This window comes from Balaenoptera acutorostrata, chromosome 21 (assembly GCF_949987535.1).
Source record: "Balaenoptera acutorostrata chromosome 21, mBalAcu1.1, whole genome shotgun sequence".
NCBI lineage: Eukaryota > Metazoa > Chordata > Mammalia > Artiodactyla > Balaenopteridae > Balaenoptera > Balaenoptera acutorostrata.
In genome coordinates, this window is record NC_080084.1 from 15,088,971 (window position 1) to 15,110,871 (window position 21,901).

General features: G+C 35.1%; 1 protein-coding gene across 6 annotated transcripts in view; it reads right to left on the reverse strand.

Moving 5' to 3' along the window:
- The window catches only part of WRN (WRN RecQ like helicase), a 123,269-nt gene that overhangs the window by 90,899 nt on the left and 10,469 nt on the right, over positions 1 to 21,901 (reverse strand). For 5 of the 6 annotated variants that reach the window (XM_057537149.1, XM_007174071.2, XM_028164502.2 and 2 more), the window contains exons 2-5: positions 5,118 to 5,222; positions 4,349 to 4,461; positions 834 to 979; positions 228 to 376 (exon numbers count right to left, since the gene is read on the reverse strand). In XM_057537149.1, the coding sequence (XP_057393132.1) occupies positions 228 to 376; positions 834 to 979; positions 4,349 to 4,461; positions 5,118 to 5,210 (501 nt within the window). In that variant the 5' untranslated portion in view covers positions 5,211 to 5,222. Of the gene's footprint in view, positions 1 to 227; positions 377 to 833; positions 980 to 4,348; positions 4,462 to 5,117; positions 5,223 to 6,034; positions 6,143 to 21,901 lie in introns of those variants that run through there. The other variant, XM_057537150.1, reaches the window with a different exon arrangement.

Consider the following 21,901-nt stretch of genomic DNA (forward strand, 5'->3'; position numbering starts at 1 on the left):
AGTGAAATAATACTAAATATGGGAGAGGGTGCTTGCTTAAAGAAACTGTTTGCTAAGGCAATGGATTAGAACTGAAGGTTTTCATTATGGAACACTCATTGGGGACTTCTTTTTTACAAGAACATTATATAGCCTACATTATTTCTTCAAAAAAATCTAAAACCGAAGGGACATTCTGTGAAACACAAATTTCTTGTTTGTGAAAATAATATACGTATTATATCTACCTTTTCATTGGCAACATCTGTCAGCTCCACAAAACTCTTCAATTTGATGTCAAAGTCACGTAGAAGTTTCCACTGATCTCCTTCAATTCCTACACCTGCCTTTTTAATTGCTTCATTTTCAAGCAACATTTTTAATCCCTGAGGGAAAACTGTAACATTTTTTTATTATTTCCATAGGTTCTATCAAATTTGATAGATTTATTTTCTACTTCTTACACATTCTATGTTTATACTTAAACTTCTGTTTAAGTTTAAATTCAGAAACACACTTGAGTGTTGCTTTTCTTGCCTAAATCAAAAAGTCCTGATTGATAAATGACAGAAAAACTAACATAAATGCTACCTCTGTTGTCACTAAAATTTAGCCCCTCTACACTTCAGTTCTCTACTCTCTAAAACAGGAATAATATCAACGCTTGACAGAGACGATGTAAAAATTAAATAAAACAGGGATATGAGTGAATCAGGTAGAACATAAATACTTAAGTAAACATAAGGTGATGAGAGAAGCACCAGTTAATTCGAGAGTTTAATTTTATATGGATAAAGTTGATATAATACAATTATCAACCATATAAAAATGAAACAAATAAAAGAGATACCAACCTGACATAGAAGAAATATGAAACAAGTAACATTTGCTCTCTGACACACACAGCTGGATTAGTGCAACTCTGCTCAGTTTCCCTTTACTGTATATTGGTGGCCATTCCATGTCAAATCCTACCACATCTCCATCAGATACACTCATGCTAAACGGGGAAAAATAGTGTAAATTAATTACATTAAAATTTTAATTTCTACATAACTAAAGACATCATTCAAAATGTTAAAAGACAAGCCACAGACAGTAGAAGATATGTTATACATATAACTGATAATGAATATTCAGAAAATATTAAAAATTCCTTGAAAAGTCAGTACGAAAAAGAGAAGTAATCCAGTGGGGGCAAAAAAAAAAGGAGGGAAATATGAACAGGCAATTCCCCAAAGGAAATCCAAATGGCCAATAAATTCAAATACATATATGAAGATACAAAATCTCAATAGAACTCAGAGGAATGTAAATTGAACCTATACAATTTCACATCTACCTGACTGACAAAAATTAAAGCTTCACAATATTAAATGCTGAGAAGGGTATCTACCAGTGGGACCACTCACATACTGGTGAATGTTTAAACTGATAAAATCCTCTTGGAAAACACTGACAATATCTAGCTAAAGATGTGTAAACAGCATGAACTGACAAGTTTTTCTCATAAATATGTGAAACTCTCATATGTGCACAGACAGAAATGTTTAAGAATGTTCATTGCAATACTGTTCCAACTGGCAAAAAGGGACACACTGCATTTCCATCAACAAGAGAATGAACAAATTGTAACATATTGAAACAATGTAACATTATATAAAAGTTTAAATAGAATTTCATATACCAAACCAAAAAGAAAAATTCTCAAGAATATAAAATGTTGAGTGAAAAAGACAAGTGGCAGAATATAAACAGAGTTTGATAGCATTATTTTTAAAGTTTCTAAATGGGCAAAGTAATAGTATATGATATTTGGGGATTGAAAATTATGAAAATTATAAAAAATATGTGAGGGAATGCTAAACACTGAACTCGTGACAGAAGTTCTCTCAGAGGACTGCAGAGGAGGGAATCAGAAAGGGCATACACGGGCTTCAGTTGTATTTTATTGTTTCATGTCTTAATAAAGATTTGAAGAAAATTAATATTAAGATTTGATAAAGCTAGTGGAAGGAATATGGGTGCTTGTTATATTATTATTTATATATGACTATTTCACAATTTTTAAAAGTGAAAAATGTACTTTAAAAATTTTTTTAAACTCAACCTCTGCTTTGGGCTAAGATGAAATAACACTGATCAGTCATAACTTTCTTTCATGAACAAATAGAAAATTGGACAAAATATATAAACAGCAGTTTTCAGACACTAGACAATGGACAGTACAGGACTATGCTCTCTGAGGGAAGGAAATAAATGGTAAGGCCTACTGCTGCCCCAGCTTTCTGCCTGGAACATTCCAGATAACAGAACAGGGAGGAGAGTCCAAAGCAGAGCACTGAATTGGGAGACAGAGCGCAGAGCCAGAGAAGAGGAGGCAGCTATAAGTTGTGGGTATAGTCCTGGAGAGGAGGGAGCTAGGCAGGAAAGGACGTGCAAGCATGCAGTGACACTACGAGGCTAGACAAAGAAAAACCAGGGAACTGTAAGCTGGACAGCTCCTAGGGCTTACATAGAGGTAAGAGGCATTAAAGTTCTGAAAAGTTGGAGTAGATTATTTTTGATCACCTGGGGCAGTAACAAAGACTCCAGAAAGGTCACACCCATTACAGGGCTAAATCATGTCCAGAATAAAGGCTACCGTAGATAGGCCCTAAAAAAGCTTAAAAATAAGCCTCAAAATGTAAGTCTGATCTTCAGGTAACTTAACTGCCTGACAGAGCAAAGCTCCTTTCCTTCAAGGAAGACAATAAAATCTAACATTCAACAAGGTAAAATCACAACATCCAATCAAAAATTGTCAGCCATGGGAAAAAAAACAGGAAAACATGACTCATAAGCAGGATAAAAATCATTTAACAGGAAAAATAACTAGTATAGTGGAATTAACAGAAGAGGATATTAAAACAGCTATTATAAACATGCTGAACATGTTCAAAGATTTAAAAGAAAACATGAATATGATAAGAGCAAAACTAGAAGATATTTTCAGAAAGAAACAAATGGAACTTCTAGAGATGAAAAATACAACAAAATTTAAAATTCACAGGATGGGATAACAGCAGAACAGACACTACAGAATAAAAAAATAAATAAGTGAACTTGCAGACAGAGCCAATGAAACTATTCAAACTGAAGCACAGAGAGAAAAAAGAATGAAAGAAAAAAATTTAAACACTGAAAGCGCCTCGTGACCAACAACACAGTATCAAGCAATCTAATCTATCTGCATTGAGAGTGGCAAAAGAGGAGAATAACAGGATGTGAGAAAAAACACATTTGAAGAAATTATTCAAATATGATGAAACTATAAACCCACAGATCCAAAAAGCTCACTGAACCCCCAAGCAAGATAAACACAAACTACACTACACAAAGGCACATCGTAATCTAATTGCCGAAAACCTGGAATAGCAAAAACCTTTAAAGTAACCAAAGGAGGTGAAAATAAAAAACACTTGCCTGCCTTCCATAAAACATGCAATTCATCAGAACTACACTCTTCAAAACACGCTTATTGCCTTCAGATAGGACATACTATAGCATTGTCAAAGGTAAGATGGTAGAGTTAATACATAATCATAAATAACAGATTTTACCTTCTCTGTGAGACAATTTAGTTCTATTTAATGAGTCCCAAAAGTAGCCAGATAACTATAGTGGGAGGGAGGACACCTGAATGCTATTTCTAGAATACACCTACCAGGAGACCATGAATAAATAGCTTAACTTACCTCTGCTTCTTCTAAGCCAATATGTAACAGTTTAAAAAAAAAAAAAAAAAAAAAAGGACAGGTATAATAACTTCAAAGATCTGAATGAATTCCCTATTTTTCCTTGTAAAATGCTTTAAGAGCCTTAGACTGCATTATTGCAGAGTACTAATTTAACTAGACAATTTAAAAAATACTAAGTCATTTTTAGTGTTCTTTTTAAGGATCATTTGCTATAATTGTTGCTAACTAAATGCAACAGAGACAATCACAATCACTATTCAGTATTACTATGTTGGTATTTTTAATGAAATAGAAAGGGGCGTTTTAGAGGTTGAAGAATTTTTGCATGTTTTTCCTAAACTGGTGTGTTCTATATATAACATCTTAAGTACTGAAAAGTCAAAAAAATTAGCTAGAGTAATAGAAAGGCTTATGAATGAACAAACAGGTACATTACAAATTTAATTCAGTGATTTTAAGTTTTTATTTAAAAAGCAGAATTAGAACTTATCAGTGATATTTTACATGTATAAGTAATTACGTACTGAACACACCTCAACTGTAAAACTCAATACACATACAAATATTACCATAATAGTTATATTCTAAGGGTCCAAATTCAAATGAAAGTAGGAAATTTAAATCTTTACCTAATATCTTCTGATAGGAAAGAACAATCATTAGCTTCATAACTGTACACAATGGATCCAGGGAATTCTAAGAAGGGGAGGTCATCTTCCAAAACACTCTTCTGAATAGATGTCTTGAGTTAAACAAAATTCCGAAAAGGCACAAATAAAATTCACATTAAATAATAAATATTCACTGAAATAATAAAGTTCACTGAAGCATTCAAATTATAGTTCTAAGTTTTATCAACTAATGCTTTATAGATTAATGAAGTCATATGGACAATTTAACAAAGATAAAGCTACCCACTGTAAAATTATTTTTCTAACAAATTTATTTGCAAACTTCTAATCCTATTTTCATAAAAGCATTTATTTTATTAAATTTTTTCTTCAATTATATTAGTATTCTACATGCAATAATGTTGCCATAAAATGCTGAAGACTGGTTGATGGAGCTTAAATCTATGAAGACTTAAAACTCACTTAACCATAAAAATTCACCAAAATAAATACTGTCTAAATTATTATCTGAATTGGAACAAACTGGCAAGGTCAACCATGTAAACTAGATAAAAAGGGAAAGTATAGAGTAAGAATTCTCACTTTTGTAAACCCAGTTAAAATTTAATCCCATTCATCCATTCAATGACTAGATTCTGGTTCATTCACACAACAGCAACTCTAAACGTAAATAATGGCTTGAAGTTTACAAGTTAGGATTGACTCATTTTACAGTCAAATGCACATTAAATTTTCCATCTTAAAGAATAATCAATGAACGGCATACCTTTCTTTCTTCTACAGTATATGTCTTCTTCTGCATAGACATCCATTCAGGAAGTTTCCGCTGCTGTGTTGTTTCCAATGTTTGTTCATTCATCTTTAAAAGGTTCTAGTTGCAAAATCCAAAAAACAATTACTTTGTTAATAAATACAGTCTTTGTAAGAAAACTCAGAGATAGACCTATCAATATGATTGAAGATCCAAATATACATGTTTAAATTAAGTTACGGCATCTAGGCCCAAATATAGGTTATAAGAGCTGGAATCGCAAAAGAAAAAGAAACATACAACATGCTAGCTCTAATGACCATACATTTAGTATTTCTTTTCAAAATAATTGAGCCAATTTAATTGAGTTCTAAGGTTCTAGCGGTTTCAAAATTTTATTATTCTCTGACTTTGATCCTTTTAAAAAATAATCTTTATCTCATTTACAATGAGAATATCTGGGTGTATAAACTGCTATAAATTTTTTGACAACTTTAATTTTCTTATCATCTTTCCTAAGATCTAAGTAAACTCATCAAACTGTTAAACTGTTCACAAGTCTACCTGAAGAGAATTTTGAGACAGATAAGCTTTTCTTTATTAAGGGTTTTTAATTACACTCTTGGCCTAACAAGTGAACCAGTCTCCCTAAGAATAAGAGTTTCGTTGAGAATATTTTTTAAAAATCTGTTACAAGCTTTGAGGGCTCTACTCAATATAAACCACACTTCAAGAATGGTTGTAGAAAATACAATTAATAGGAAAACCATGACATACTCTTTCTGTTAAAGATAAAACAGATCCATATTCTCATGTGACTTAACACACTAAACTGAAGTGGCCTTAAGTTCTTAATAAAATTCTTCAAACCCCAACCTTAGTTCCCGTTATCTCAAATTTCTAGTAAAGGCACAGCAGTTTTTAGTATACACCTGAAGATTCTTATGATGAAACAATGTCAATATGAAATAATCAAAGCAACTATTTATGATTATGGGATAGCCTGTTATCCCTACTGATTTTTTTTTAAATTCATTTATTTATTTAGGCTGCGTTGGGTCTTTGTTGCTGTGCGCGGGCTTTCTCTAGTTGCGGTGAGCAGGGGCTACTCTTCACTGCGGTGCGCGGGCATCTTATCGCGGTGGCTTCTCTTGTTGTGGAGCATGGGCTTCAGTAGTTGTGGCACGTGGGCTCAGTAGTTGTGGCGCATGGGCTTAGTTGCTCCACGGCATGTGGGATCTTCCCGGACCAGGGATAGAACCCCTGTCCCCTGCATTAGTAAGCGGATTCTTAACCACTGTGCCACCAGGGAAGTCCCCCTACTGATATTTAGCAATACAAATTCTGAAAAAATTAAACAATATCCAGAAAGTATCCATTTAAGTGCTCATTTTCCCAAGCATAAACCCCCAAAACTGAGAACAGTAATAATGTATGAAAGAAAATTTTTAAAGATTACTTTGGCAAACAAATTTTCCATACAGAACAAACTCCATCATTCTTATGCACTGGGAAGGAAAGGATTAACAGCAGGAAAGGGGAACTCACTGGCCCTACTGGGGAAGAAGGAATGAAAGACCTCAACCATCAAATGTGCTAATGATCTCAAACTGGATGGTAGCCTTGTAAATCTATCAATGGTATCCACTAGCAGAAAAATACCAGAGTATCTATCCAGAAAATGTTAGCCAGATACAACTAACCTATCTAGGCTGCTTATCCTAAATAAGCCTGGAATTCTGGCTTTATTAATTATGTCTGGAAAATGGGGGGTAGTCAGTATAGACTTAAAAAAAATGCACAACATGAGAGTTGAGACAGAAATCTCAAGGTATTTGGGGGACCTTGAAAAGGAAGGAATTCACCTAGATCTGATAGGCGAAATCTGTGATAAGCCATTGTCATGACTTCCCTAGCCCTGAGAGGTCTTTTAAAAGTGCAGTTTGAGACTCCTTATAAAAGTTTCATCAAAGCAAAAAAGTCTATATGATCAATTATAGTTATATTAATCATCAGGCCAAGTTTATTGAGACCAGACTTATTTTGCAAACAAATTGGTCTTAATTTGGTTATATTTGGAAGAAACGAGGGTAATTTTAGAGAGAAAACAGATTATGTTTCAATGAATATTAAATCCCAGAAATCCCAGTTTTGTTAATGGAGGTCTGTATTTACTAAGACTCACTTCCTAGATAGTTCCTTGCTGTTAGGTTATATTAATGAAAAGTTTAATTAAATTATTAAAAGGGCACTCTAAGTTTGGTTTTGAAGCTTATCTCAGTAATCTTTTGGATGAAGATCAGATGCCCCACGACCTGCAACCAGGGGATTATGCATACTGGAAAAGACATAATTTAAAGGACTATCTCCAACCTAGACAGAAGGACTCTTATCAGGGACTCTTAACTAGCTCATGCACACTGAAACTGAAAAGAACTGATTCGGATTAATTCCCACTTACAAAGGGTCCCTACACTGGACTCACCTATAGAGATTATGGCTGACCTCAAAATCACCTTAAAACAATGCTCGGAGGAGAAACTACACTCACACTAGGATGAGAGGAAGAAGACATCAGAAGTAGACAGTTAGCCCAAGATCCTGGACCTGGCTTGTATGATCCTTTATAACATTTTTTTGACTTCTTGGACCTCTGCATATGAATCAAATGTTTTCCTATCATGGGCATGATCCTATGTTAATTTAAAAAATCAATCCAGGGGCTTCCCTGGTGGCGCAGTGGTTAAGAATCCGCCTGCCAATGCAGGGACACGGATTCGAGCCCTGGTCTGGGAAGATCCCACAAGCCACAGAGCAACTAACCCCGTGGGCCACAGCTACTGAGCCTGCGCTCTAGAGCCCGCAAGCCACAACTACTGAGCCTGCGCTCTAGAGCCCGTGAGCCACAACTACTGAAGCCCGTGCGCCTAGAGCCCACGTTCCGCAACGAGAAGGCACCCCCCCACCCCCGCTCGCCACAACTAGAGAAAGCCCGCGCACTGCAATGAAGACCCAACACAGCCAAAAATAAACTAATTAATTAATTTTAAAAAAATTCTTACTTACGACTTTAATAATACTGCTAGCTATGTTGTTTGTATTTTGCCTGTTTTATAAGATTGTTGTTTCTTGCATTACCAAATGTGTGACTGAGCCTCCAACAAAAATACATAGCTTTATATGAGAACAATAATTGTAATAGTGCAAATCTAGATATGGGAAGATGATGCCACAAGGCGGAATTTTTTTCTGGACCATAACAGACTAGTAAGACAGGTGGTCCTTTGACTATTGTTAATCAGACCTAGTCCAGTAATAGCACACTGAGTGGCCTATCAGCGAAATTTTCGCCAGACCTAGGAATGAGCCTTCCTAGCACCACAGGACAAAATGGTCATGAAATGCCTCCCAAATCATAGTCCAATTTATGATCATGAGGGGGCCCTGTCAACTACAATTGGCACTTGCCATTGGCACTTGCCATCTACCTCTACAAGGATTAAACCATGTGCTGCTGCAGCGGCTGACTTTCAACACCCCCTGAAAGGAGTTCAGGGTGGAGAGCAGGAATGAGGCCCTCTGCGCTCTGGAAAAAACTGGTCTTCAGATAGTTAGATATTTTTCAGGAGACGATTTTATGAGCCCAACTCTTTTATCTCCTCATATCTGGAAAAGCACTAAAATCCTTCATGGTGACGTCTGCCCTCGTGACTAGCAAAAACCTTCTGCAAAAAATATGTGCTTGATTGCATGTACTTCCCCTTCACCAAAATCACATATATACTGACCTTCCCCCTTAGCTCTTCGGAGCAGTTTCTCAGAGCTATCTGAAATGCTGTCTCCCAGGCTATAGTCCTCATTTTGCCCCAAATAAAACTTAATTCACAACTCTCACGCTGTACATATTTTTTAAGTCAACATCAGTAAGTTGTGTTATTTAGAAAATATAAAACAGAGGAGTTTCAAAATGAAAACTTCCTTTGCGCAGTTTTTTTTTTTTTGCACACATTGCTCAAAACTATTCTGCTAATCCAAAACCATAACATGTACTAATGCAGAAGAAAAGGACATTTTTTGGAATTTGTGTGTGAGAGTTTGGGGTTCCTCCAAAAAAAAAAGAAAAAAAAAAAGAATATTCCACCTGCACTTGGTGCTCTTTGAATCATTAGCAAAGTTTGGCATTGGGGAAGATCTATGATTCAGTGAACCAGAACTGACAACGCAAATGTTAGTGCTACCACTTGCATTATATGTAATAAGATAAAATATATAAACTATATATGCTTTATTCATTATAAGGCATTTTACAAATGTTAGTGGTTATTAATAAGTTTATATTTGCCACAAATCCAAAACCCTTGACAGTCAAAAGTTGATCCCAAAGTATGTGTATATACATATACATATACACACACAGACACAGACACACACACACAGGAAAGGAGAGTCTATTCTTAACCTTAAAATACATTTTTATTAAACTGGAAAACAAGCTTTTGCTACATGCAGAGTAGATCATTTGCAAAACTGCCAGAAAATTGAGTTTTCTGAAAATAATAAACAATTCTATAAAACAACTATAAAATCTTGGAATTCTGTAAGTAATTCATCCACACTGCCAAAACAGAAATAAACTTCAATAACTCCTCCCTGCAGCCACCTATAACGCTAAAATCATTTTAATTTAAAATGTCTAATTTTTAGACCTAAATCCTTTTTTGCATACAAAATTCTGTCTAGATGTCTCCAGGCAAAGAATTTGGAAGTAAAATTGCTTACAAACCTAACATTTGTGTCAAATTTACTTAGATCTTGGGACAGATAAAAAGCACACAGAAAAGTAAAGTTGTAGCAGTAGGGAAATTCTTCAGCATATATGAGGATTTTTTTTTGAAAGCTTTTTCTTTTTTTTAAGATTTTTTTTTTTTTTGATGTGGACCATTTTAAAGTCTTACTGAATTTGTTACAATATTATTTCTGTTTTATGTTTTGGTTTATCCGGCCCCTAGGCATGTGGGATCTTAGCTCCCCAACCAGGGATCAAACCTGCACCCCCTGCATTGGAAGGCGAAGTCTTAACCACTGGAGCACCAGGGAAGTCCCTACATGAGGATTTTAATCATTGATCAGATAAAGGTTATTCTTGGGAGGGATTCAAGTCATTGAATAATAGAATTTTAAAATTATGTATTTAGCTGTTACGTTGTTGAGTATGAACAACGTTGACACGTCTTTTACTAAAATCAAGTCTTATCATTTCATAATGCTTCACTTTGAGCCATTAAAAGATAATAAGCTCCTCTTTGAAATAAATAATATATTTTGATTTGTTCTGGTTTGGACTTTCCTGGAATAATCTCACGTATCTATCCACCACTACCTGCTACTTTTCAACTTTTATCACTTTTTTAAAGGCTGGCTTTAAACAACATACACCTGGGATTTTTGTTGTGGTTTATTTTTCTGGTTTTGGTTTTGAACAGCCCAATTTGAACACATCTCTTTCAATAAGGAGAGTCATCTCATTCACAGTTAGTGTAAGAACTTGAGCTTTCCCTTTCATCTTACTTTGATTAATATTTACCTTCCTTTCTTCAGTTTCCTCTTATTCTTTGTCCACTTTTTCCATCTGTGTGAAATTACCATTCAAACTCTTTTTTACCATTGCCAGTGTTAAAATTTCACTTTTTTTCCATCCTATTACTCTACTATCTCAGCAAAATAGTAAAACTATATCCCTTCCCCACCAAGACCTGACGTTTGCACTGTCCCTCTACCCAGCAAGGCAAACTCTTAGAATGTTTTGAGTTCCCCATCCTTCTAACTACTTTTTTTTTGCTGATACGGTTTTGGCTACAGCCTGTTTTCTAGTATTGCTCTTCTGTTTCAAGAATCCTTACTATTTTCTAAACATTTATGTTACCAATTTCATCATCCATTTTAGTATGTTTATATAAATTTAAATATATATGTAAATGTATATATTGCTTACTATAGTTTCCTCTTCCCTTAATCTTGTCAACCTTGAATCTCTGTTCTGATTCAACTGTTTGTTCAGAGGTTTTTTTCAATTATTTTCCTCAAGTAGAATATGTAGGTGATAAGCACTGATCCCCTGCATATGTGAAAAATTATTTTTCAAATAGGTAAGAAAATGATGTGTTAGCTGAACATAACAGTCTCTCAGCAGTTTGTAGATGTTCTCTTCCAGTCTTCTGCCTTTTAATGTCACAAGTAAGAAGTCCATTGTTTTTCTGATGCTTTCTTCAATTGTGACTAATATTTTTCCCATCTGGGAGCATTAAAGATGTTTAAGGATTTTCATATTTTTAAGAGCCTAAGTGTACACTCTTTACTCTCCTTGGAATCAGTGAGTCCTTGGAAAAGACTCCTTTCCAAGTCTTTACTTAAGATGAGAAAATTTTCCCCTTGTTATAGGTTGAATTGTATCTCTCCCCAATACAAGATAGGTTGGAGTCCTAATCTCCAAGTAACTCAGTGTGACTTTGTTTGGAGATACAGTCATTACAGAGGTAACAAAATTTCAATGAGGTCATTAGGACCCTAATCCAAAATGAGTGGTGTCTTTATAAAAAGGAGAAATTTGGACACAGAGACAAGACATGCGTAGCTGGAGGATGATGTGAAGAAACACATGGAAAAGAGTCATCTACAAGCCATGAAGGCAGGCCAGAAATAGGCCCTTCCCTCGCAGCCCTCGGAAAAAAAACAACTCTGCCAACAAAGTGATTTCGGACTTCTAGCCTCCACAACTGTAGAACAATAAATTTCTGTTGACTCTTCTAGTTTGTGGTACTTAATTATGGCAGCTGTAGCAAACTAATATACCCCTGTTACTAGTTTAGTTATTAATTGCCATAATCTATTCCTTTTTTCCTTCTACAGCATTTATTCACATTCCAGTGAATTTCTTGCCCGAATTTCTTCTGCTGGTGTCTATTTATTCCTACCTGACGACATCCTCTTTAATTTTGTTCTGTATTTCAAAGAGACTTCTTCCACTTGATTTCCAAGATGCTAATTTCATTCTCAACATTCTCAACTTCATTTCATAGTCGTTTTTCAATTTGCCTCCCGAATTTTTATAATGTTGAGATCTCGATTGTTAGTTTCAGAAAGTTTCTTTGTACTCTAGTTGAGTCTCCCTAAATGTGCTTATAATTTCTTTCTTTCGTAAAAGTTATAGTATAACTATTTCAAAGATCTGTGTCAATGGGAGCTTCCTATTTTGGATGTTCTGTTGGTCTTCTTTCCCCTATGCTGGATTCCTTGGGTGGATTGTTATTTTACTTTACCCGTATAACTCTATTTACCACCAGCAGTCTCAGCTCTTAGGGTCCCTCAGGAAGCTGCAAACTGAGGACAAAGACTGTAAGTCTTCCACTGAAGCACTAGGAGGCAGTATCTCTATTCACAGATCTCCCCAGTTGTAATCTCAAGGTCTAGCCCACCAACACACTGAGCCCATCAGTACAACTCCTCTGGAAGTCCTGTAAGACAGGATAGATCAAGTAGGCTTCCTAAGACCAATGAGTTGTTCAGTGCATTCAACAAATACCGATTTAATTTTCAGCCATATTTGTTCTACCACAGTAATTCTATTGAGTATTTTATTTAGGAAATAATGTTTTAGTTCCTTTCTTATCCTCCAATTTTCCTTTTCCACCGTTTTCAGTTCTTTGATTAATGTATTTCCTATTGAATCCACTGATAACACTTACAGGGACTTTTAAGTTCTTTTTTGTGTAGAAATTCTTTTTTAATCAAGGGTCAACTATTCAGCTTAGTAAGCTTGATATCTGTTGATTTTACTCAAATACATGATGACTCTCAATTGCCTGCTTCATTTAAAAATGAAGTTTTATACGGAAGTTGACAACATCTTCAAGTTCATGGCACGTTCAGAAAATGAAACTATTTTTACGGCATGCTGGGAAGGGGATCTGGGAGTGCGAATATGAAATTTTGGGAAACTTTTATCTTTTTTATAAAATTAAAATTTTCAAACTTTTTAAAAACAAACTTGAAATCATTTAGATGGAATAACTTTTTTTTTTAATTAATTAATTTATTTATTTTTGGCTGCGTTGGGTCTTCGTTGCTGCGCGCGGGCTTTCTCTACTTGCAGCGAGCGGGGGCTACTCTTCGTTGCGGTGCGCGGGCTTCTCATTGCAGCGGCTTCTCTTGTTGCGGAGCACGGACTCTAGGTGCGCAGGCTTCAGTAGTTGTGGCTTGCGGCTCTAGAGCTCAGCCTCAGTAGTTGTGGCACGTGGGCTTAGTTGCTCCGCAGCATGTGGGATCTTCCCGCACCAGGGCTCAAACCCGTATCCCCTGCATTAGCAGGCGGATTCTTAACCACTGCACCACCAGGGAAGTCCTAGATGAAATAACTTTTGTATGTTATGCTTTATGCTTAAAATATACAATTCCTGATTAAGACCTTTTAACAACATATTCTTAATATTCTGTAGAGCAACCATCACAAAGAAGCATTGTTAGCACAAGTGGTAGCAAATGGCAAAAGAGGAGGCTTTGCTCCAATATACTGAAGACTCCTTTTTCACTGTTAACCAGCATTCCAACAATTCGATCCTTTAAATTGCACTTCAAGGATGCTGAAAGTCTTTAAATCTAATGCTTCTCCTTTTCTTCTACTGAGAAATACGTTAATTTCTTCTGATGATGTAAATAAGCTTCAAAAATGAATGTTTTTATACCAAGTATTTCAATATAATGCTAAAAAGCTCTGTCTCAGGTACACACTGGCTTTGCTCTAATAATATTATTAATCCTTCTTTAGAATTCAAATAACACCAATTAAACAATCACTTCTAAAATTATTTTAACTTCACTCTGACAAAGCTGAATTTTTACTCTGTATCCATAAATTTTGTCAGTACATGTGAATATATTAATATTTTCCACACGATCACTGCACTTTTGATTAAGTTAATTCAAGTGCTCAAAATGTCAGTTAAGGATACCATTTTTTGAAGCCAATTATTATACTTCAACAAATCTGCAAAGTAAGAGTCATTCACATAGAATAATTTGAAATTTTCCCTTTAGCTTATAAATCTTCCTTTGGACTGTCAACACACTTCAGTAATGAAATAGCTAATCAGATTTCTTCACCTAAAGCTGAAAAGAAGGTACTGTAGCAGCTTGGATTTCATTAGATTCACCATTTTTATGACATCATTTAATGCAGAATTCAGAACTACAGGCAAATTTTAATATACAAGAGCTTCTCTGTGAGTAAGTCAACATATTACTTGGAATATCAGGTTTTTTACCTTGAAACTTAACATAAAGCCTTTATACCTTCCTGTTATTACCAGTCCCAAATTTCCACTGTTTCCATAATATCTCATATGTTTCAAAATATTCATTTTTCACTTCATTTTTCATTCCCGGTTGGTTTTGGAACTTCTTTACCAAGCAAATAATGTCCTTCCAGGCATTTTTCAAGGATTCTATACAGCCTTTTAACTGAGGACCATTGCCAATATTTATGAATTCGTAACTGCGATGAACACTTTTTTCATTAATCTTCTGGATTAATGTTGTCTTTGTGTCCTTGACAAATCTTCAACATACCTTCTAATAGAATAACTGAAAAATGGCAACTCTTCCACTTCCTTTGCCCCACTGGTCCAAACATAGTGTTCCACACAGGCAGGGGGTGGGGGAAAAAAGCAGATTTAGCAAACTAGTGAGGTAATCTGAGCTTTATTCATTGTGCAATCCTGTAACCAGCTTCTTGAGCTCAATCTGATTATTTCCTTTATCAGTCTCTTAAATTCGTTCTTATTTTTTGCTCAAAGACGCTTTCAAAAGTTCAGATCTTTTGTTTAGTAAAATAGATGTTTTATGAAAAGGTACCAGAGTGTTTTGTTTGACATCCCTACCTCATTTGATTTAGGCTGAAAAGTGAAGAATTATGGGAAGACCAAATCCAATTCTGAAATAATCCTTTACTGCCTAATTATTGATTAAATACTTAACTATTATGTTCAACTCATGAATCGGATGACTTTCCAGCTTTAATCACTATCTTAGACGTCATAGTGGGAAAGCAGGTATCTATAGAAATTAAATCTATTAGAATATAAAGTACTTAAAATACTACAGATCTTTAATTCCTTGGGAAAAGTTTTTTGTCAATTGTTTAGCCTGTCTGCATTATGAATATTTCTAAACAAATCCTATCCAAAAAAAAATTGTTTTAATTAAGGAGACTAAACAAAAACTAAGGGTACTGAAATAACTTATTTTCATTTAATTTAATAATCAAAAATTTTAAAGTACACAAAATATACTTCAGGATAATCAAATATATTTTTAAATGAGTTTCTGAAGTTACAAAGCCTTATATTTCCTTATTGAATCAAATGAGTTGCATGTGTTCAATTAATCATTTTTAGACATAAACACTAGTTCTTTAAATTCTAAAAACAAACATTATGAAATTCTATCAAAATCAGGGTTTGCAATATTGTCACATCAAAAGCCCGAATAAATAATTAAAAATTAAATAATAAGAAAATTAATAAAATTAATTGTAATCTATTAGAGAACACTAAATATCATACACTAATAATTAGCTAATAATCCTGCTCTCTTCTATGCTAGTAGTAAAATTATGAAAATTAAGACAAATAAAATTTAAAGAATGCCCATAACTTTCCCAATGATTAAATAACATACACACAGCCAATTAAAGTGATTAATAGACAGGAAATTATTTAACAGGAAAGTCAGAAGGAAGTACTACATGATACAGCCACAACACAACTCTTTTTGACCATGTTTACTATGCATAACCGTACATGTTATTGAACTCAAGTAGCTAACAAAAGGATCTACATAAAGAATGTTCAGGACTTCCCTGGTGGCACAGTGTTTAAGAATCCACCTGCCAATGCAGGGGACACAGGTTTGATCCCTGGTCCAGGAAGATCCCACATGCCGCGGAGCAACTGAGCCTGTGCTCTACAGCCTGCGAGCCACAACTACTGAGCCCGCACACCTAGAGCCAGTGCTCTGCAACAAGGGAAGCCACGGCAATGAGAAGCCCGCACACCACAACAAAGAGTAGCCCCCGCTCGCCGCAACTAGAGAAAGCTCGAGTGCAGCAACGAAGACCCAATGCAGCCAAAAATAAATAAATGTATTTTTTAAAAAAAGTGTTCAAATATAATTTCACCTAGTATAAATCTTTGAATGTTTGCCTTATAAAGTGCTTTTATGTTTGAAAATTATAAAAAATATGCAACCATCAAAATCTTGCATTACCTATAACCCATGTCACTATGCTGCAGCACAAATTGGAAGGCACTAACTTTGCTCCAGTTAACTATTGCCAACAGTCAGTATGGACCCAGTGTTGCCAGACCTTCCAATTTTTCAAAAGAACTGGATGTTACTATGCAATCTTCCATCTGATATCAACTTCCAAGACCCAGTTTCCTGCAGGCCTCTTAATTCTAACCTCTGCTGTAGACAGATCAATACTAGCAGCTGATGTGAGTATCCCCAGAAATTTTAAGAGTCAATACCCCTTCATAAATAATCCTTTGAGTGAAATACTTGGGTACATTTTTGTAGGTGCACTACTGAATGAGTGGTTGAGAAAGAGTAGGAATATGCCAACAAATGGATTTTCCTTCAAGAGGCCCACAGGAGACAGGGTGGTAGTCTGGGGCATCTACTTAATTAGTGGAGTAGGAAGTGAATTCTCCTAAGACTGGAGCACATCTCCTTTTTCTAACCACTTCTGAGTCTACTATGTCAACTCATACTGGCCTGGAGCACTACTCCACTCTATGGCCTCCACAATGATGCTAGGAACACTCACACAGCAAATCATTTACCTTCCCATCTGTAGAATTGTGAGGAAAAACTATGAACCCAGAGTGGGGCACTAGCCCAGTTCTTCCAGTCCATCAACTATCAGCATCAATCAAATGCTTTAACAGCCAAGTTATTAAAAGGACTAGTTTGATGGTCTAGTGTGAAAATTAGTATGTCTAAACAGAACCTAGGGTAAATGGAAGATAAGCCATCTTCACGAAGGCAGGCCAAGGGAGTTTCTTCACAAAATACCAAGATATCCCTTCAAAATACTTCTCTAGTTTTCACACCATTTTACCTATAGTTACATTTTTAAGAATTAATCTTACAAAAATAACCGGCATTCCCCAGAAAGATTTATATACAAGGATAGTCATCCTTGTTATACACAATATTTAAAATATATATTATATAGTGCAATATATAATATTTATAATAATAAAAGTTGAAATCAGACTATACATCCAACAATGGAAAAATGGTTAAATAATAAATAATGGTACATCCATAAAACAGAGTACTATGCAGTCATTAAAAAGATGTTCTTAAAATTTATCAAGTGAAAAAAGCAAGTTAGACTCTAATTTCAGAAAATAAAGATGTATGTGTATTTGTCTATATGTATATATTAACATATTATATATATATATATATATATATATATACACACACACACAAACACATTTTTAAGATTTTTTTGATGTAGACTATTTTTTAAATCTTTATTGAATTTGTTACAATATTGCTTCTTTTTATGTTTTGGTTTTTGGCCGCGAGGCATGTGGGATCTTAGCTCCCCGACCAGGGATCGAACCCGCACAACACTGCATTGGAAGGTGAAGTCTCAACCACTGGACCACCAGGGAAGTCCCCACAAACACATTTTTAAAGGTCTTTGGCAATGTATACCAAAATATAAGTGGTTATCCCACAAATGCAGATAGCGTTTAATTCTCTTCTTTATGCTTTTCTATATGTTCCAAATTTTCTATAAGAACACATGTTACCTTTTTGCAATCGGGGGAAACGTATGCCAATAAAAGTGGGAAAGATTTTGTTTGTTTGTTTAATGAACAATCAAGGTTAAATTTTTTATACTATAGGACAAGAGTCAGCAAACTTTTCCTCTAAAGGATCCGATAGTAAATATTCCAGGTAGACTGTTGCTGTCACCAACTATTCAAGTTTGCCACTATAGCACAAAAGCTATAAACAATACTTAAGAAATAGGCATGGTTATGTTCTAATAAAACTTTATTTATACACAGTGAAACCTGGATTTACACAAATTTCATGAAATACTGTTCTTTTTATTTTTTTTTTCAGCCACTTAACATAAAAACCATTAGGCTCATGTTCAGTACAAGCAGCAAGTAAGATGTGACCTACTAGCCAGTTTGCCAACTGCTGCTATAGAACACAGACAAAATGCTCTAAGACTCTAATATCCAATGCTGCTGTGATTAACAACTCACTATAGCTATTTTTTTAAATCACCACAATACATTCATAAAATACCTAATAAGAATGCAACTTCGGGCTTCCCTGGTGGTGCAGTGGTTGAGAATCTGCCTGCCAATGCAGGGGACACGGGTTCGAGCCCTGGTCTGGGAAGATCCCACATGCCGCGGAGCAACTAGGCCCGTGAGCCACAACTACTGAGCCTGCGCGTCTGGAGCCTGTGCTCCGCAACAAGAGAGGCCGCGATAGTGAGAGGCCCGCGCGCCGCGATGAAGAGTGGCCCCCACTTGCCGCAACTAGAGAAAGCCCTCGCACAGAAACGAAGACCCAACACAGCCATAAATAAATAAAATAAATTAAAAAATTAAAAAAAAAAAAAAAGAATGCAACTTCTTGGAAAAGAAAAGCTTTTTGATAAATTAGTTGCAAAATGAACCTCATTATAGCTAAATGAGTGAGCTTACTATAGGGTTAGTAATATTAGCCAAATCAATGTTAAGAGATTATCTGCCAAAATTACAAATTATGTTTTGAAAGAAGTCATCTTAGGTGATTTTATTTGACAGCAATTAGATAGTAGGATAAGCTATCCACTCAAACCACTTCTAGTTCATGTCAACAGAAATCACACCAATAAGATTTAAGATTTAAATTAGTAACAGATTTAGAAAATTTAAGACCAATCGCAGTTCCAAATTAGCTAAGAAGGGATAACTTTTTCACCACATAGCTTTTAAACCATACTATACACTTCTCTCTGGCAGAGTAAAAATTCATCTCAAAAGCACATTTTTCCCTTAGAATGGTGTCATCTTCTAGAGAACCGACAGACTTCACACCAGTCTCAAGAGAAAGTTGGGTTTCAGTGGATTAGCTCAGAGATTTCTTTGTTCCTAAAACCTGTAAGGTAAGGAAATTAATGCCTACTGTTACCACAGTAACTGACTTGCCTAATTGCTTGAGGGCTAATAAAGAATCCCAACCTTTTTGAAATGCATCCCCCAAAAAACAAAAAAACACTACACTGTTAAGTTAAATGGCACATACAGAAAACCATTTCAAGTCCAGGAAAAAATTATCAGTAAGTATTTCAATGCCTCACTCTGAGAGACAATTATATTGTTTAATGTGGACAAATTTTCAGTTACTACCTAAAATGGTTCAATTCTGTTTTGTTCAAAATATATGAAGGCTAACCTGATGAAATACACTATTTTACAAACCTGATTATTTAATCAAAAATGCAAGAATTTTAGAATTATTCTAAAATTTTCTAACAAAATGTCACAAAAGAGAAGTCACGGTAAACAAGCTAAAATTTCAATTTCTCACTTTGGGCATTGATGCAAATTTTACAAATATCCATTGAGTTTCACAAAGTTTCTCTAAGGAACAAAAAGCTGTATCACCATCACTACACACAAAGGAAAACTAATAACAAAGGCTAGTTGATTTTGCAAAGGTCAGCAGAGTGCTCTAGCATTAAAAATTATACTATGAAGAAGCAGGGAAGTACAGTGGAAAGAAATCTAGACTTGGAGTCAGAAAACCTAGGCTCCAATGTTGCGTTGTATCAAGAAAAATTATCCAAAAGTTATAAGTAAGACAAAAAGAAGGCAATATGTCCTTTCAGCGTCATACAGGAGCACAAGCCCACCCAATGATTATTTCATACGGAATATACATTTATTTAACTCATTATTTACTATTGATTAAAAACTCAGACTCTATGAAGTTACATGTTAACTTGTAAAATTTTATCTAGTAAAAATGCAACTGAATTCTCTCCAGCAGAAAAGATAATCTCAAAGCCTATGGTTTTTACTGCCCTGTAGGACAGCTCTGTACCTAAGCTAGCAATTGTTTCAAAGTTCTTTCTCCAATGTCTTTATGTGATGGTAAATTTAACTGTATTAACTTGACTGCCCTAAGGGTTACCAGCCCAGAGCTGGTAAAACAGTTATTTCTGGGTGTGTCTGGGACGGTATTTCCAGAGATTAGCATTTGAATAGGTAGACAGAGTAAAGAAGACTGCCCTCACCAATGGTGGGCATCATCCAATCTGTTGTGAACCTCAATAGAACAAAAAGGCAGAGGAAGGGGAAATTTGCTCTTTGCTTGGGCGGAGATGTCCATTTTCTCCTGCCCTTGCAAATCAGCACTCCTGGTTCTCAGGCCTCTGGACTCTAAGCAGGTCTCACACCATTGGCTCCTCTGGTTCTCAGGCCCCCAAATTTGGTCTAGAATGACACCACTGGCTTTCCTGGGCCTCCAGCTCGCTGATAGCAGATTGTGGAAATTCTAAGCCTCCACAATCGCATGAGGCAGTCCCTCACAGTAAATATCTTTCTCTATATCTATATATATATCCTATTGGTTCTATTTTTTCTGAAGAACCCTATACCTATATAATCTTTGCTCCACTTTGAACCAATTTTATCTCCTGTTGGTGCCCTCATTAATGAATTAAACAAATGTGATGTGCTCATTGTATATTTGTATGAGAATTGGTCTTTAATTTTTTAGAAAAATATGCTGTGACACTTGGCCACTTAGTATCCATGTGATCTTGCACAAGGCACTACTTTTCTAAATTTTCATTTCTTCATCTGTAAAATGGGATTAAATTGCCATTATATTACTTGCCTTACTATATTACATTATTATTATATATTACCTGCCCTACTGACCACGGGGTTGATGTGAAGATCAACAGTGATAAACCTGATGTGACATCTCTTAAACTGCAGCTATACATGAGTTGGCATACTGATAGGAGTAGTGATAGATCTGTTACTGCTATTATACCTCATTCTCTTTAGTATACTGAGAAGGATCAAGAACCTATGGGTACAGAAAGAGAGATCAAATCCATACAAATTAGACTAAGTATATAAATTTATCAAAAGTTAATTAAACACTGAAGTGCTTCATAGGCAGAATGTTCCTTTAAATGATAAATCCAAATAGAGAAAAGAAAATGGATTCATTTATCCAAAAAGACTTCATTCTTACGCATCAGATCTGATCCAAGGAGTACTAAATTTCAAAATGCATCTATTTTATTTCTCTGTAACTATATTACACAAATTATATTTAGGAGGTTTCCAACTACAATCCAAGTTACAACAGTAATATACATACCCTCAACTAACTTTTCATGTATGTAGATGAGAATATAGAAAAAGAATAAATTTTAAAGACTGATAAGTTATAAGATTGGATTAGTAAGTGTTTTCAAATAACCTAACAAAAAGCTTATAAGACTAAAGCAGCTTAAATGATTCACTTTGGTTATCAATGTCCTAAATTTGGTTAGACACTTTGGGTTTCACCTATACAATTATGTTATTTTTACTAAAAGAGGCAGTTTCCAGTCAAAAAGCCTTTCAAATGTTATCAACAATGCAACAAACTTTAAAAATTCTGGGTTTGAGTTCTTGTATTATATTACATAGTTT